The 15,060-nt window shown below is 40.4% G+C and overlaps 2 protein-coding genes across 2 annotated transcripts; one reads left to right on the top strand and one right to left on the bottom strand.

Annotated features, from left to right (window-relative positions):
- The first annotated feature begins 717 nt into the window (after nucleotides 1–717).
- cript (cysteine-rich PDZ-binding protein) lies at nucleotides 718–6,409 on the top strand. The gene is made up of 5 exons (XM_080454915.1): nucleotides 718–853; nucleotides 1,252–1,317; nucleotides 1,773–1,827; nucleotides 3,593–3,696; nucleotides 4,520–6,409. Exons 1-5 carry the CDS (start codon nucleotides 838–840, stop codon nucleotides 4,582–4,584), a joined length of 306 nt encoding a protein of 101 aa, XP_080311041.1. The 5' UTR covers nucleotides 718–837; the 3' UTR covers nucleotides 4,585–6,409.
- Nucleotides 6,410–8,716: 2,307 nt separating this feature from the next.
- gch2 (GTP cyclohydrolase 2) lies at nucleotides 8,717–13,286 on the bottom strand. Its single transcript, XM_080454652.1, has 6 exons — nucleotides 12,870–13,286; nucleotides 11,602–11,711; nucleotides 11,094–11,149; nucleotides 10,389–10,420; nucleotides 9,946–10,030; nucleotides 8,717–9,413 (listed from the first exon to the last, which is right to left on the bottom strand). Exons 1-6 carry the CDS (start codon nucleotides 13,174–13,176, stop codon nucleotides 9,284–9,286), a joined length of 720 nt encoding a protein of 239 aa, XP_080310778.1. The 5' UTR covers nucleotides 13,177–13,286; the 3' UTR covers nucleotides 8,717–9,283.
- Between the last annotated feature and the right edge of the window lie 1,774 nt (nucleotides 13,287–15,060).

Genomic DNA, 15,060 nt, shown 5'->3' with positions numbered 1-15,060 from the left:
ATGAATTGAGTACAAAGGACCCCAATGGAAACAAGCCATAGTGCTTTATTGGGTTTAAAATCCTCTTAACAGACCTTGTATTGAACTGTACTTACCTTGTGCTTGTCTTTGCAAACTGTTAATAAAGTATTCAATCAATTAATCAATCAAAGCTCTGAGACTAAACCGGAATCTGCTGTGTTACACCGAAATTAGTGACCATTTTGCGACTGATTATTAATGTCACGTCGTTGTTGGGGCTGTTTATTGTTGTTAAAGTCAGTAGTTGTGATAATATGTCACGTTACAAAATGGCTGAAAAGATTTAATTTCTCTTTTGACTTATACAAAAAATCCTATTAACTGATTTGATGCAGTGGCCATAAAACAACAATTATGGGAGTTTATCTAATATATATATATATATATATATATATATATATATATATATATATATATATATATATATATATATATATATATGTATGTTGGTAATATATTAGATACATAAGGTATTTAATTTAATATTGATTTAATTATATTATTTGAAGGAAAGGACGTCAACTTAACAGCCTTACGTGGCTACCATAGCTCTCTAGACACAAACTCTGATAGGTCACTAATTTCCGTGCAACACCAAGAATTACGCTGACGGACTGTGGTGCCGTCCAATCAGATGTCGGAGCTTCTGGACTAAACTGACCAATCACTGTAGTGAGGATTTGTTCGGAAAGGAAGCGGAAGACGGATGCTACCGGAAGTTTACAACATTGTTAAACTAGTGGCTTTAACGTTCTAGTGTTTTCGCTAAACAACCACAAACACAAAGGCTTGAGAAAAAAGAAGACAAATACAAACATGGTTTGCGAAAAATGTAAGAGAGTTGTTTTTTACTTCACTGTGTTTATGTTGATCTGCGTAGTTTACTAACTAACGTTAGAGGAGGCTGTGGCTGCTGCTAGAATACATAACTACATACATAAACAACAGGCTTTAGAGCCAATGGTTCTCAAACTACTATATTTCAAGGTCTCACCTTAACTCTGACAGTGTACAAATGAAACGGGTCCATTTGGTTTGTAAGGCTTTGTACAAAACCAAATGCTTTGTAAGGCTACATTTAGAGACCCCCAAAAAGGAACCCTAAGAGTCCCTGGAATCAACTTTGAGAACCACTGCTTTAGACATCATATTGATATATCTAACATGTAAACTATGCTCTCAGGGCTGTTCTGTTTATGTAAACGTTCTGCTATTTCTTTGTTTTTCCAGGTGAGAGCAAGCTTGGTAAAATCATCACCCCTGATACCTGGAAGGATGGAGCCAGAAACACCACAGGTTTGTAAATAATAAATCCACTTGGTTTGAGATGAAGGTGGAATAGTCGTTATATTTATAATACACATTCATGTCTGTGCAGTGGTGTTAAGTAACATTTAAGTACATTTACTCAAGTGCTGTACTTAAGTGCAATTTTTAGCTATTTTTTACTTTACTGGAGTATTTCAAATTTTCAGTACTTTTACTTCTACCCCACTACATCTCGGAGGCAAATATTATACTTTTACTCTACTAGAAGTATTTGAAAAAAGATTAACAACGCTTTTCCCACCACTGACTGTGTTCATATCCCATCGAGGATTGTGTGTGTTTTAGACACATACAACCTGTTCATTATTTTCGATTTTTGTTTTATGTATTTATTATTTTATTAAATTATTGTTGACATTGTGATTTGGTATTGCTACATAATAACTTATATCATGCTGTGTTTTCTGCATGTATCTAAATAGAGGGTGGTGGACGGAAGATAAATGAGAACAAGATGCTGACATCCAAGAAAGCCAGGTGAGGAGCACAGACAGACAGACATGTTGCTGTCTCATTTGTATACCAAGGACACATGAGGGAGGGATAGCCCTAGAATGGCTATGATATTACATTCATTTCATGTATTACAGTACATATATATACAGCCATAGATCACATCACACCCATGCCCGCTCCTGTGTAGCGGAGTCATCGGTAATACGGTATTATGAGTTGTGACAGACCTGTATTGCTGATCTAAGTGGGCTGTAAGGGGTGCAGGCCTTAAGGTCCTTACACACCGGGGCGATTTTTGTCATGCGAATAATACGTTTTTTTTAAAAACCTTATAAAGTCAATGCAAGCTTCCACACCAGTTTCGCGGAGCGAAAAAAGCGTATTTTAATTATTCGGAACGAGTCCGAATTTTGCGTATATTCGCAATCGCATATTCGCCGGTGTGTAACCGCCTTTACCCTTGGATTGCCTTAAAGGTCGTTACCGATTTGAATTACAGTAGTGCAGAGCCTCACATTTCATATTGACAACAAAATGTTTCAGTAGATTTAGACCTAATACGCTTCTTTTGAGCGCCATGGGTGTTCTGTCATATAGAGCATGCTGAAATCAGAATCAGCTTTATTGTCACATCACAGGTTTACAGAAGTAAAAAAGTGGGTGAAATTTGTTTTCGTGCATGGTTCGTATCGTTATTTCCATAGAAAAAAATAAAGGGAAGAAGAGGGGGGGGGGGACAAGTGGGAAAGGAGGCCAAACAAGAGAACAAAAAAACCCCAAACAAGTTATCTACATATTTACACAAGTACCTGAGATAAGGTGCGTGAGCATAGCAGCAGATGTATCCACCTGTTTCCGCGGGAATTTACTGGGGCACAGGCCCTGTGCACAGGCCTGGTGGGAGACATATCCGGCGGAGGCATCGCATATGTATAGCCTACAACCGGAACTGACGCCCACTCTCTGCTGGAAACTTGTGGATAGGGCCGCTGAAAGGCCGTTGTCTGTGATTATGGACACTGCATGCAGGCGGAAAGATGTACACACCTGACAAAAATGCTAATTGAAATATATATTGGAGTACACACACATGATTCCATTTCAGGCCATTTATATCCTGTCACTCCACTAAATTATGTTTTGTTTTTCTCTCTGCCATGCACAACAATAATATTTCCGTCTCAGCATGAAACGCTTTCTGCCATGGTTTATTTTGTATATAACCTGCATGTCTGTCTGCATGACTTTTTACGGTGTTGACAGGGTATGCAAATCACAGGCAAACCACAGTTTTCCTATGAAACGACAGGCCTGTTTCATCATGAATCCCACATTGTTTGTTTGTAGGCTCTTCTCATAAGAATGAAAGTAAGAACAATTGAAGAAACAGATTGTGAACATGTGGTGAATGAGGCCATTTGTCTTTTATTTGAGGGTTAGGGTTAAAGACTAAACAATATTTTGCTATGTAGAATAGATGCACAACATGTTTGCCCATACGTTTCCTGGCCCAGCTTAAGAGAATTATGGAAACTAGATATGCATAATTTGCCGGTCAGTAGTTGGCATTGAACGTCCTGATCCCCAGCTTTCCTCATATACAAAAAGGATGCAGGCCTGCAGGTTCAGATGAGATGAGTCAATGTCCATTTTCATGACCAGTGCCAGAACAACATTTAAAAATGCATGTAACTTAATGAATAAATTCATACACTGCAATATCATTATCAAACCTGTGCGCTAATTGGGAATGTTTCTGAGTGACCCTGCATTTTGTCCCCCTCAGGTTTGACCCTTACAGCAAGACTGGTTTTTCCATCTGCAGGATCTGTAAGAGCTCTGTGCACCAGTCTGGCTCACACTACTGCCAGGGCTGTGCTTATAAGAAAGGTAAACACTTTAATAATGTATTGATTAACCACTTGAACCTTGGCGTTCCTTTTCCTGGGGCGTACGTTCGGCAAAAATAGCTGATCTACAATAGAACACATATACAGTATGTGTCCATTTTTTAAACAGCACTGTGACTCGTTGTGAGCTTGTAGATCTGATTTTTTTTGTGTGACTATAATGACCAAAATAGGGACGCCAGGTTGAAAGTGGGGTCGGCGGTTAAGTCGTTCTCGGGTTAAAGCAGGGATAGGAGCATAGCTATACACAAAGAAAACAGGGGAGCTTGTGTTCTAGAGCCAAGCTGTACTCAAAACAATAACTAAAAGGCAATACCAAGTGGTGTCTTGATTCTATATTATTCAGGTTGTCAGACAGATATCATAAGGCCAAGGGTGAACAACAACCAGATTGGACCAGGAAGTTGAAGGACTCGAAGGGGAATGCAGGAGACCTGGCTCCTTTGCCAAGCATTACGTTCATTACGTTATGTAATTAACATGATACCACAGAAATAAAATATTCAATCAATCAATCAAGAACATAAAGATGACACTAAATGCCTACGTTTATGTAGTTACTAGTCTCTGGGAAGGGGGAATTCTTTTAATATATAATAGAGGTTATGTCTAGACTAGAGAGAGGCTACTGTAGTGTGCAGGGTGAAAAAGAGATTTATTTGCGTCTTGAAGAGTAAATAATTAGTCAAAAATAAAACTTTGCTTGTACGCATTTTAGACAATGATGATATTTTCACCCATATTCTCTCTCTACTCATGAACTGACTTTGCTGCTGTTCTTGCTACCCTACCTATCGTTCCAGGGATCTGCGCCATGTGTGGAAGGAAGGTTCTGGACACCAAGAATTACAAACAAACATCTGTCTGACAGTGTTTGAGAAGAACACAAATCTTGGAGAGTAGGATGAACGCAAGGAACGGGTGAACGGAGGAATGGGAGATGTGTGTACTCCTCCCCTTTGACATTATAAGAGCAGTGACAAAACCAGCTGGAACTCCATGCATTCTTTCCAGGTGTGTGTATGTGTGTTGTGCACATACACAAGCATTTTTTTTGTGTGTTTGTGATTTATCCTGGGGATGCTTTTCCCTCCCTAAACCCGTAAAAAATGTAGGAGCTAGAACAGCGGCGAGACTAAGACATTTGCTATTTCTTTTGAAGTTTGAGTCACATTCGTTCGGGGCCATTTCAGGGCCATTTCTTCAAGCTCACAACGTGTCCTATTTTCACTGAAAGTTTGTCTATTATGACGAACGTTATTTTTTAAACCCCTACATTCAATTTAGATGTCCCCAGATGTATCGGTAGGTGGAGATCTCTGATCGTCTATGCGAGACTACTTCAGGCAGTAGTTCTTTCCCAGGCATCATCTCCTCGTGAGATGGAGATAAAACTGGGAATGAGGATGGCTTTTTCCTATTATAGACTTTAAGGGTGAGGCCCCAATGATCTGTTGTCTGGCCTTTTCTTCTTTATGGCATTTATTGCGCTTTATTTCAGATATGATGGTGTGTAGAGAGATAGGAAACCAAGGGCAGACAGTTCAGAGACTTGCGAGACAAGACAGGAGTCTGATTTGAACCTGGGTTCTTTTCTCACTCTCACAAGAAACCATGGTGTCCCTATTTATAGGCAAAACAATAAATATAAAATAGCCTATGCCACATGCAAAAACACCTGATCTACAAGCTTACAACATGTTGTGGTGCGACGTATTGTGAGCTTTTAGGTTGTCTGTTTTCGCAATGAGACACTGTCGCATGACGAAATATAAATCAGTGGTTAAACAGCTAAAATTTTGGGCCGCACTGTTGGGGGAATGGGTAGTGCTGTGCCGTCCTTGTGGTTGCACCGTCTCCGGTTCAATTCCTGCCGATGTAACATGTTGTATGTCTTTTCCCTCTCTCCACCCTCTGGTTCCTGTCTCTCTGCACTCTCCTACCTAATGAAATTAAAGCAGAAACTGTCTAAAAAGCTAAAAGTGTATTTTTGCTGCTATCAATGTTGCTGTGTTTTGAATAGGCTACACACTAGTTAAGTTAAGTCGATAGAATTCTAAACCAAACTGCGATGGACCGCAACAGCCACATTTATGACCATTCAGTGACTTTCAGTGTGGCCACTAGATAGCTGCAACTATCGATTATTTCCGTAGCTATCATTCTTTTGATTACTCTTCAGATTACTCGAATAATCAAGAAGCGTGTTTTTTACATTTATTTATCTACAATTATTTTATTTTTAATTCGTATAGATTTTTTAAATAATTGACTAAATCGATTAGTCTGATTAACTACTGAAGCCCTATTTTATACTTCGTTGTACAACAGTCTGAGTGTCACGTAAAAATAGAGAATAGCCGATCTACCAGCTCACAACTGATTGAGAGCTGGTATTTGCTATTTTCTGTATTTTTGAAAATCTATAATTCTATTCAAATCTATTTTTTTACGATTGATTTAATCGATTAGTCCGATTAACTGTTGCTACCCTAGTGGCCACACCGTAATCTCTGACAATACTTAGGACAACACTGTTATCTTCATGTAGATCACTCATTGTCCACCTGCCTAGGCCACAGTGGTGGCTGACATTTACACTTAATGCCTGTTCTTACACAGGTTCTCAGCTTTTAAAACCTGTATGTAATATATTGTGTTGACATTGCAAGTGTATTAAAACATTCAATATGGTCACTTTCCATTGTAAAATGTTTGCTTCTGCCTTGAAAACACAAAAAAATGTATCGGTATTGGGAAGATTTTTTTGTCCGTACTGTGCAGAAGAAATATTGTAACAGGGATACACTAGTGAAGAAAGTTAGAGAAACGCTGCCGTATAGTATCCATATTTGTTCTGTTTGGCCTTCGTGATTGGTATAGAATCCACACCAGTCACGATGGGGCCGTACATACAGGATAAATAGATCCCATTACATAATCTTGTTATGATGATTATCCATGATTATGATGCATGCAGCAGGCTTTAGCGTCAGTTGTGCCCCGCCTTCCCTCGGGGTCAGATGTTGTAGATCGGAGACTGTCGGTGGCACTTAGCAGCAAGCTCCTTCTGACATTTAAAAGCCCTGCGCTCCCCCGGGGCCTCGGTTCTTATAATATAAGTGTGTGTAATGATGATGTATTATTGTTGCATGCACGTCCCTATTTTGAGCAATGAACATTTTCTGTAATGTTCAGAAATAGCAGATCTACAATCTCGCGTCGCAATGTAACACGTTGTGAACTTGTAGATCGGCTATTTTCGCTATTTGTCTTATGACAAAGCATATTAAAGTGGTTAAGTTGGCATCAGCCTCCAGCCAAATGTTGGTATATGTTTGGCAGGTAATTAATTGGGGCTGCAACTATCGGATCCTTTTCGTAGTGATTATTCTAATGATCACTCTTTCAATTAAGCTAATAATTGAGAAGCGGATTATTTTAATATGTAATTTTGTTATACATCAACGAACCAATGTGAACAAATTCTAATCAATTTTTTACATAATCAAAAAAATCTATTAATAGCCTGATTAACCCTACTTGTACAACAGTGTCACGAACAAATAGTGAAAATATCTACAAGATCACAATACGTCTCAATGTGACGTGTTCGATGTGCTGTGAGCTTGTAGAGCTGCTATTCTTGCTCATGTTTAAAAAATATATAATTTATTAGATAAAAAAATATTATTTCTATAATCGATTAATATAAATGAATGAGTTTGATTAGCAGTTGCACTCCTACAGGTAGTTAAGTTGTGTATAATTATTCTGTTATAATGATACATAACACTGAATCAAGCCACTAGCTACTGTGGCTGCTTGATGAATATGCTAATCTCATGTCCTGTGGTTCCAAGAATCCTTGGTAGTAGAATGTTACGATTACATTACAATATTATCCAGTAATACCTTTGTTATACGACCAAGGGTAAAGCCCTGTTGCCGGGGAACGAGACAGATATAGCACCACCATCACTTATGCTTATGTTGCCTGGTTCCACACCAAATTAGCATTAAGCAAGCTGGCCTTTATTTACCTTTTACCTCGGTTAACAGGTCAAGTAATGTTCACATACACACACACGTTGTTGTATTTATATTAGTTTATTTTGCCAGAGAACAATATACAACAGCAACACTATACAATGCTGACTGATACAACTAAAATGATGCTAGACAAGAGCGGCAAAATTGTCTGAAAAGGTGACAAACCAGATAAAACACATTTACCACATATAATGCATCGTTTAACAAACACAATTTGTTACAATACAAATATTTACAAATGTAAATGGATCTATCAAGTATTTCAAGTCTGTGCTTATTGTCATTTGTTGGTCGTTCATACAGCAAGAACTGTGGAGGTGTGGAAGCCTACCGCTTTCTATGAGCTGACCACTAAATACAAAGAGCACCATAGGAAATGTTCCCAACAGAAGAAAAAAAAACGAAATCCATATAAAAATCCCCATCGATCTAAGGCATGTGCAACATTATATCTTTATACTTAAACGGATAGTTAACCCCCAAAATGACTTTTTCTATCTATTAGTCACCCCATGGAGACTTGAATTCATGGATATCTTTTGGATTTTGTCGCATTCCTAAGCCAACAATTTGATGACCGGCAGCGGTTCCGGTAGGAGACACAAAGAGTCTCCTTTGTGTCTCCTACCGGAACCGCTGCCTACCGGTCCGCTGGTCATCAAATTATTGGCTTAGGAATGCGACAAAAGCTAAAAAGAATCCATGAATTCAAGTCTCCATGGGGTGACTAATCGTTAGATGATTTTTTTTTGGGGGGGTCATCTATCCCTTTAATTTCTTAACTAAAAACCATATTCTCCTATAAGACGGCATGGTCTCCAACAGAGACGAGTTTAAGGCACCATGGATTACAGTCTCTGTCTGATTGTCAGTGATCCTAGTAACAAGATAGACCATGATTACCATAACAGATCTATAAAGAGGAAATCCAGGAAACCGTTTTCTGATTGTGTGTGTGTGTGTGTGTGTGTGTGTGTGTGTGTGTGTGTGTGTGTGTGTGTGTGTGTGTGTGTGTGTGTGTGTGTGTGTGTGTGTGTGTGTGTGTGTGTGTGTCCTTCTATAAGCCAGGGGCAGCGCTTACATAGATCCAGATTCATACCGCATATTATTGGTCATGGGTTTTAAACCTGCAATCCACAACTTTCACAACTTACCCGGGACTCAAACTCGGGTCCCCTGCAGCGAGAATGCAGAAATGAATATTAACATATTCTACCATACAGATTGGTCAAAATAACATTTTACTCACTAAAAATAAAGTTATGGATTGCAGCTTTTTTTAAGTCATCTGCCGCTAAAATGCGGATCCATCAGAACTCCTGACCTCTGGAAATGATAAATACAAGCGCTGTGGAGCTGCCTTGTTGTATACTTAAATGTGCATCGTGTCACACACTGAAAATATCCGATCTACAAGCTCATTGTGACCTTGTAGATCTGCTATCTTCAGTGCACCACACCGGCACGCAACCACAGTGAGTATAAATAAAGGAGTTAGTCACGCATGCCAGTTGCTAAGCGCTCTTTATAAGTGAGAGGAACTCTTCCCTGGTTTTGGGGTCTTCTCTGAAAAAACCTAACATGGCGCTGGTTACTGTACGGCTATTAATCTTCTGGACGCCACGCATCACCATGCACATGTGCCTGCAACACACAAAACACACACACAAGTCTTTCAACACGGGTTAGGGTCAAGCGTGACCTGCTCATGGGGTCAACATGTGCTTTCTGTACTGCTGAAATATTTTGAGCAGCTTTAGAATGTTTGTCGCATTCCATCTTTGACTGTAACACTGGTGTTGGTGCGCGAGTGTGTGTGTGTGTGTGTGTGTGTGTGTGTGTCAGTGTTGATTTCGTCGACTAAAACTATTTCACTGACGAAAACTAAATAAAAACTAAATAAAAACTAAGCTATGATGACTAAAACTAAGACCAAATATATTGACAATTTCGTCAACAATTGAAAAAGACGTATGTTATGGAGTGACTAGTGGAGAAGAGATCCAGTAGTGCCAAGTGTAAAATCAGGCATTACGACGCCATCAAGGCACCACCAACTAAACCAACCAACTAAAACTAAATCAAAATGTGTCAACACTGGTGTGTGTGTGTGTGTGTGTGTGTGTGTGTGTGTGTGTGTGTGTGTGTGTGTGTGTGTGTGCTTGTGTGTACTCACGCTGCCTCGACCACCACAGCAACCCCCTTTGGCTGCAGAGCTTCTGATATTGCCGTGGCAATCTGCTTCGTGAGTCGCTCTTGAACTGAGGGAGACAGAATGTGAGCCATCAAGACAAAACGCAAGAGATGACATTTTAAAATGTCAATCAGTATGAGTACGTTAATGCAATATAACTAGTACATCTGCAGTGGTTGGACATGGAGGTGGTCTACCTAGTACTCTTCCACTGAGGCGTGGTTGTCTGCATGTCAACCACCAACTGGTTGACATGCAGCACTGCCTGAAGCTCATGAGAACAATATCTCCCCTGACAAGTGGGGATTCCCTCTTGGATGAGCAGTAGATTTCTGGTTTCTCACACAGGAGATTGCAATATTAATATTGATACCTCAATGTCCTAACCATGTAGTCTATGAAACGTAATAAAATGTGTGTTTTACCTTGAAGCCTTCGGCTGTAGATCTCAACAATCCTTCAACCAGAATGAAAGAGCTAGTTAGTTTGTGATCAGACATACAACATCAGGGGCTCTTAACATCTATAAATCATTCACTCCAATGGCAAGAACTAAAGGTACACTATCGGTCGACTGTTTTCGACATATCCTATCCGCCAATGTCCTGAAATGAACCCCATTGACCCCAAATGAGCCCAGGGGTTCAGCTTGTTCCTGAAGCTGACGAAGCAGTGTGTCTTTTACTGTATGCGACCCCGCCTCCTTTATTTTTTGCATAAGAGCCCAGTGCTTTGATAAGACAATGTGTCTGTCTCTCTGTCTGTCTGTCTGTCTGTTTGTGGATCTAGAAATGGACAAGAAGGAGACAGACAGAGACTGTGATCACATCGGAGTGATTCCCACAGGTCTGACAGGATTTTCTCATGGCCTGACAGGCTGGTGAGAGGACGTGATATTGGCCACAGGGCTTAGAGTTTAAGCCTCCAGGTCAATGCGCTGAGATAACAGAAGAACGCAGCCAGTCGGCAATAACGCCAACGTACAACCAGACATTTGTGGCCACTTTCACACTTTCACAGCGAGAGAGAGGAAGTGAGAGAGAGAGAGAGAGAGAGAGAGAGAGTGTGTGTGTGCGAGTGTGTGTGTATGTGTATGTGTGTATTTGTTTGTGTGTGTGTTTGTGGTTTACCTTGCCAGCTTGCTCAGTCCGACCACCTTTTTGTTTGGCAGATACCCAATATGTACCTAGAAGCGATAACAGTGGACACTCAGTCAAAGGTCGCACAGCATGTACAAAGGCTACTAATACAAAATGACATCACTGACGTCATGAAAATGCATTTCGGTGCGCACGAGCTACGTTAAAGCTGCATTCCGTAACTTATTTTAATGAATGAAATGTTTTAACGAATCTGTTTGGTAGAGTATGTTAATGCAATATAACTAGTACATCTGTATGGTAGATTATGCTAATACAATATAGTACATCTGTATAATGGTAGAGTATGCTAATACAATATAACTATGTTACAGTTGCAATTACCTTTCAGCTTTAAAGTAACCCAATGAAATACAGTGTGCTTAATGTGATCTAAATTAATCGACCTAGGAGAAGCAACAATTAGTTAGTAGAAGTGCCACACACACACACACACACACACACACACACACACACACACACACACACACACACTTACCCTGCCAAAAAACGGCACCAGGTGATGTTCACACAGAGAGAACATATCTATGTCCTTCACTATTACCATCTCCTCATGGTCCTCGTCGAATATGGCGTCATTCAAGATGTCTATGGATTGGACACACATAAACACATGTTCACTGACAACGCCCATTTCTGTTCAGTTTGGGGCATTAAATCCAATACTTTGTTGTAGGACCATTTTCAAATGAAAACTTTGCACTTAAAGCTGTAATCCTGGGCGTATTTTAATCAATACAATTTCATGTTAATATGGTACAACTAGTTCATCTGCAGTGGTTGGAGGTGGTCTCCCTACTCTTCCGTTGAGAAATGTAGACCCTTGTGTTGGTTTGGACACCTGGTTGAGTAATATCTCCCCTGGGAGGGGAGGGGGGGTTTGCCTCTTGACTGGCAGATGTTTTGTCTCACATGCAAGAGAGGGGGGTTCGAATCCAGGATTATTGCAGCTTTCACAAGTAGTATGTTATTTTCAGTGAGAGATGTGGTTTCATGAGAATTAGTCACAGTCTGGCAAGCTGTTAACAGTAAGAGATGTAAATGTTTGTTTCAGCAATGACATGAGGAAAACATTCTTCCTGAGTTTCCCATAACAACGCGTATAGTGTGCATGACCATCAGACCATGGGAAATCAACACTTGAGTGACATTATTTATTACCAGAAGTACTAAACAGAATTGATAATAATGTGTGTGTGTGTGTGTGTGTGTGTGTGTGTGTGTGTGTGTGTGTGTGTGTGTGTGTGTGTGTGTGTGTGTGTGTGTGTGTGTGTGTGTGTGTGTGTGTGTGCGTGAGAGAGAGAGTGTGCAAGAGAGAGTGTGCGAGAGAGAGATTTGGAAAAACACTGTAAAATCCTGTATACTAATACCTTTTATGTTTTTAAGGATCATTTTTTTGCCTGTGCCATGTTTTCCCATTCAACCCCCTACGCCAGGTGCCAGTACTGCCTCCCGATTCGGCTACAATGGGAAAACATGGCACAGGCTGACTAAATAAGCGATTTAAACGTTTTTTTTCAACCCCGTCCTAAAAAGTTCACTTTCCGGAAAAGCCTCAAACATCCGTAGGTGTCTGGGACTACCTTTACTTTTTGGATACGACGTGGCGAAAAAGGTGATCCACACTACGTTTGAACGGACTCTACCTTTGCCGGCACCCGCTACAGTGGGACCTCATCTCGGAGCTACATAGCGGAGAGGTTCCAAATGGAGTTGTTGTAGCAGGTTGTTGTTTATAATATTTACCCTCGATGTTTTCGTGGTAGCCCTTGGTCAGGAACTGCATGGCCTTGGCGGCGCGCAGCGGCGTGCGCACCAGCCCCTGTCGGTCCGTGTCCTCCCCCAGGTCCCCCAGGATGCTGCGGTACGCCGCCTCCAGCGCGGGCAGCCGGCTCGCGTCCTCCGCCGCCTTGCGGGACACGCTCTGGTGCTTCCGCTGCTGGAGGAGCGCAGCCTTCTTCGCCTCTATGGACAGCTCGCCGAAGCCGCCGTTGGTGCAGTGGAACTCCGCCACGATGTCGTTCCCCTTGCCGTTGCAGTGGCCGTTCATCATCTCGGCAGCCTTTAAAAGTCTATGTTTACTATTTATTTACTATTTATATGTCTCTTTTTTTTTGTGGTGACAAATAGATGTCGTTTTTTGAGCAGCTGTGCCTTAGTGTGCCATGTCGCCGGTAAAGCGCTCAGGCTTTTATATACAGCCTGTCCACCGCCCACCGTTTGCATAACTTCCCAATTCGTCACGACCCTGATGACGAGGCGACCAAATCAAAACATTTAGTTTCGTCACCAATGAGTTAAAGCCGCTATCCGGAACTCATTTACTGCAGACCAGACGAGACTTTACCTCGTCTTGCTACGTGTTTGTTCACGACCGTTTAGCTCAGTTGGTTAGAGCGTGGTGCTAATAACGCCAAGGTCGTGGGTTCGACCCCCACAATGGTCACACTGTTTTTCGAAGAATTGAGCACACAGGTCCCCAATGGAAATAACCTATAGTTCTTTCTTGTGTTTAATCATTTTAGCAGCCTTTTGTGTAGAACTGTAATTTCTGTGCTTTTTTTTTGCAAACTGTCAATAAAGTATTCAATCAAAGTAACCATTGAGAAAATTAGACCCATGTGTCGGGTAGGACACCTACAGTAGCCTACTGGTTGACAGTAGCTTCTGGTAGCTTCCGGCTAACTCTGGCTCATTTACATGGATGTGAAAACTGACAGGTTGATTAATGTGCACTGTCCCTGCCACTCCCTGGTAAATAAATAAATACATATATAGGCCTAATGCCTGAAGCTCTTAAGTTGGTGACACAAAAAATGAATAATAATAATAAGTTGGTAACACTTCCAAATTCATACACGTAATTAACGATGAATTCATGATTTAGGCCTATTCATTCATCAATTCATCATGACTTTATCATGAATTCATCATTAATTCCTGTTAATTGGTGTCACTACATTAGTTTAAGGGATATTTCACTTTCAAAACAAATTTGGGTCATTTTATCATCTACTCAGGCTTATGTGAGACCCCAGACAGTTTTTAAGTTGCTTGATTCAGTATTTATATATTTGATATTCATCAGACACGCCCCCTTCCTATACAAACCCATTAAAACTTCAAACTCCATTTTTAACATGTTAGATTCATCAAAAACACCCGTCCTTGGTTCTGGTGACTCATCCTGCCATCCTAATACGTGAGGGGCCGTGTTTTTTTTAATAACTTTTTTCATTTATTTTATTTTATTATTTTATTGTATTAAAAAAGAAAAAACCAAAATATTAAAACAAAATGAAAAAGTAATTGAAAAAACACTCTCCTCACGTATTAGAAGGACAATATCAGTCACCAGAACCAAGAACGGGTGTTTCTGATTAATCTAACATGGTTAAAAGTTTGAAGTTACAATGGGTTTGTAGGAAGGGGGCGTGTCTGATAAAATGAATATCAAATATCTAAATACTGAATCAAGCAACTTATAAACTGTCCGGGGTGCTCACAAAAGCCTGAGTAGACGATAAAATGACCAAACATTTTTTTGAAAGTGAAATATCTCTTTAAGTGCCACATGTGGTGGGTTTGTAGATCTGCTTTTTCAGTGGCTTCTATACCCGGGATGAGACCACGATTTCCTCGCTACTCCTACCCGCCTATGAGCTCTCATCTTGGGCATATAGGAGCCACTGAAAAAAGCAGATCTACAAACCCACCACGTGTGGAACTAATGATATACGGTATTAACTTTGGTTGAGTCATAGTGACTACACCATTCATTAACAGGATTTTTTGATAAATTAATGCATGCTCCTTGTGAGGAAGTGTTGCTTTTGGGGATAAGTGATAGAAATGTGTCTTTTCATACCGGAGACCTAGTTTAGAATACCAGATAGCAGGACGTAAAAGTTACAGCTTGAAGCTTAACTTATAGTTT

This window comes from Gymnoscopelus braueri (assembly GCF_963280865.1).
Source record: "Gymnoscopelus braueri genome assembly, chromosome: 17".
NCBI classification, from domain to species: domain Eukaryota; kingdom Metazoa; phylum Chordata; class Actinopteri; order Myctophiformes; family Myctophidae; genus Gymnoscopelus; species Gymnoscopelus braueri.
The sequence above is the reverse complement of the archived record's forward strand: the minus strand, read 5'-3'. Positions and strand labels throughout refer to the sequence as shown.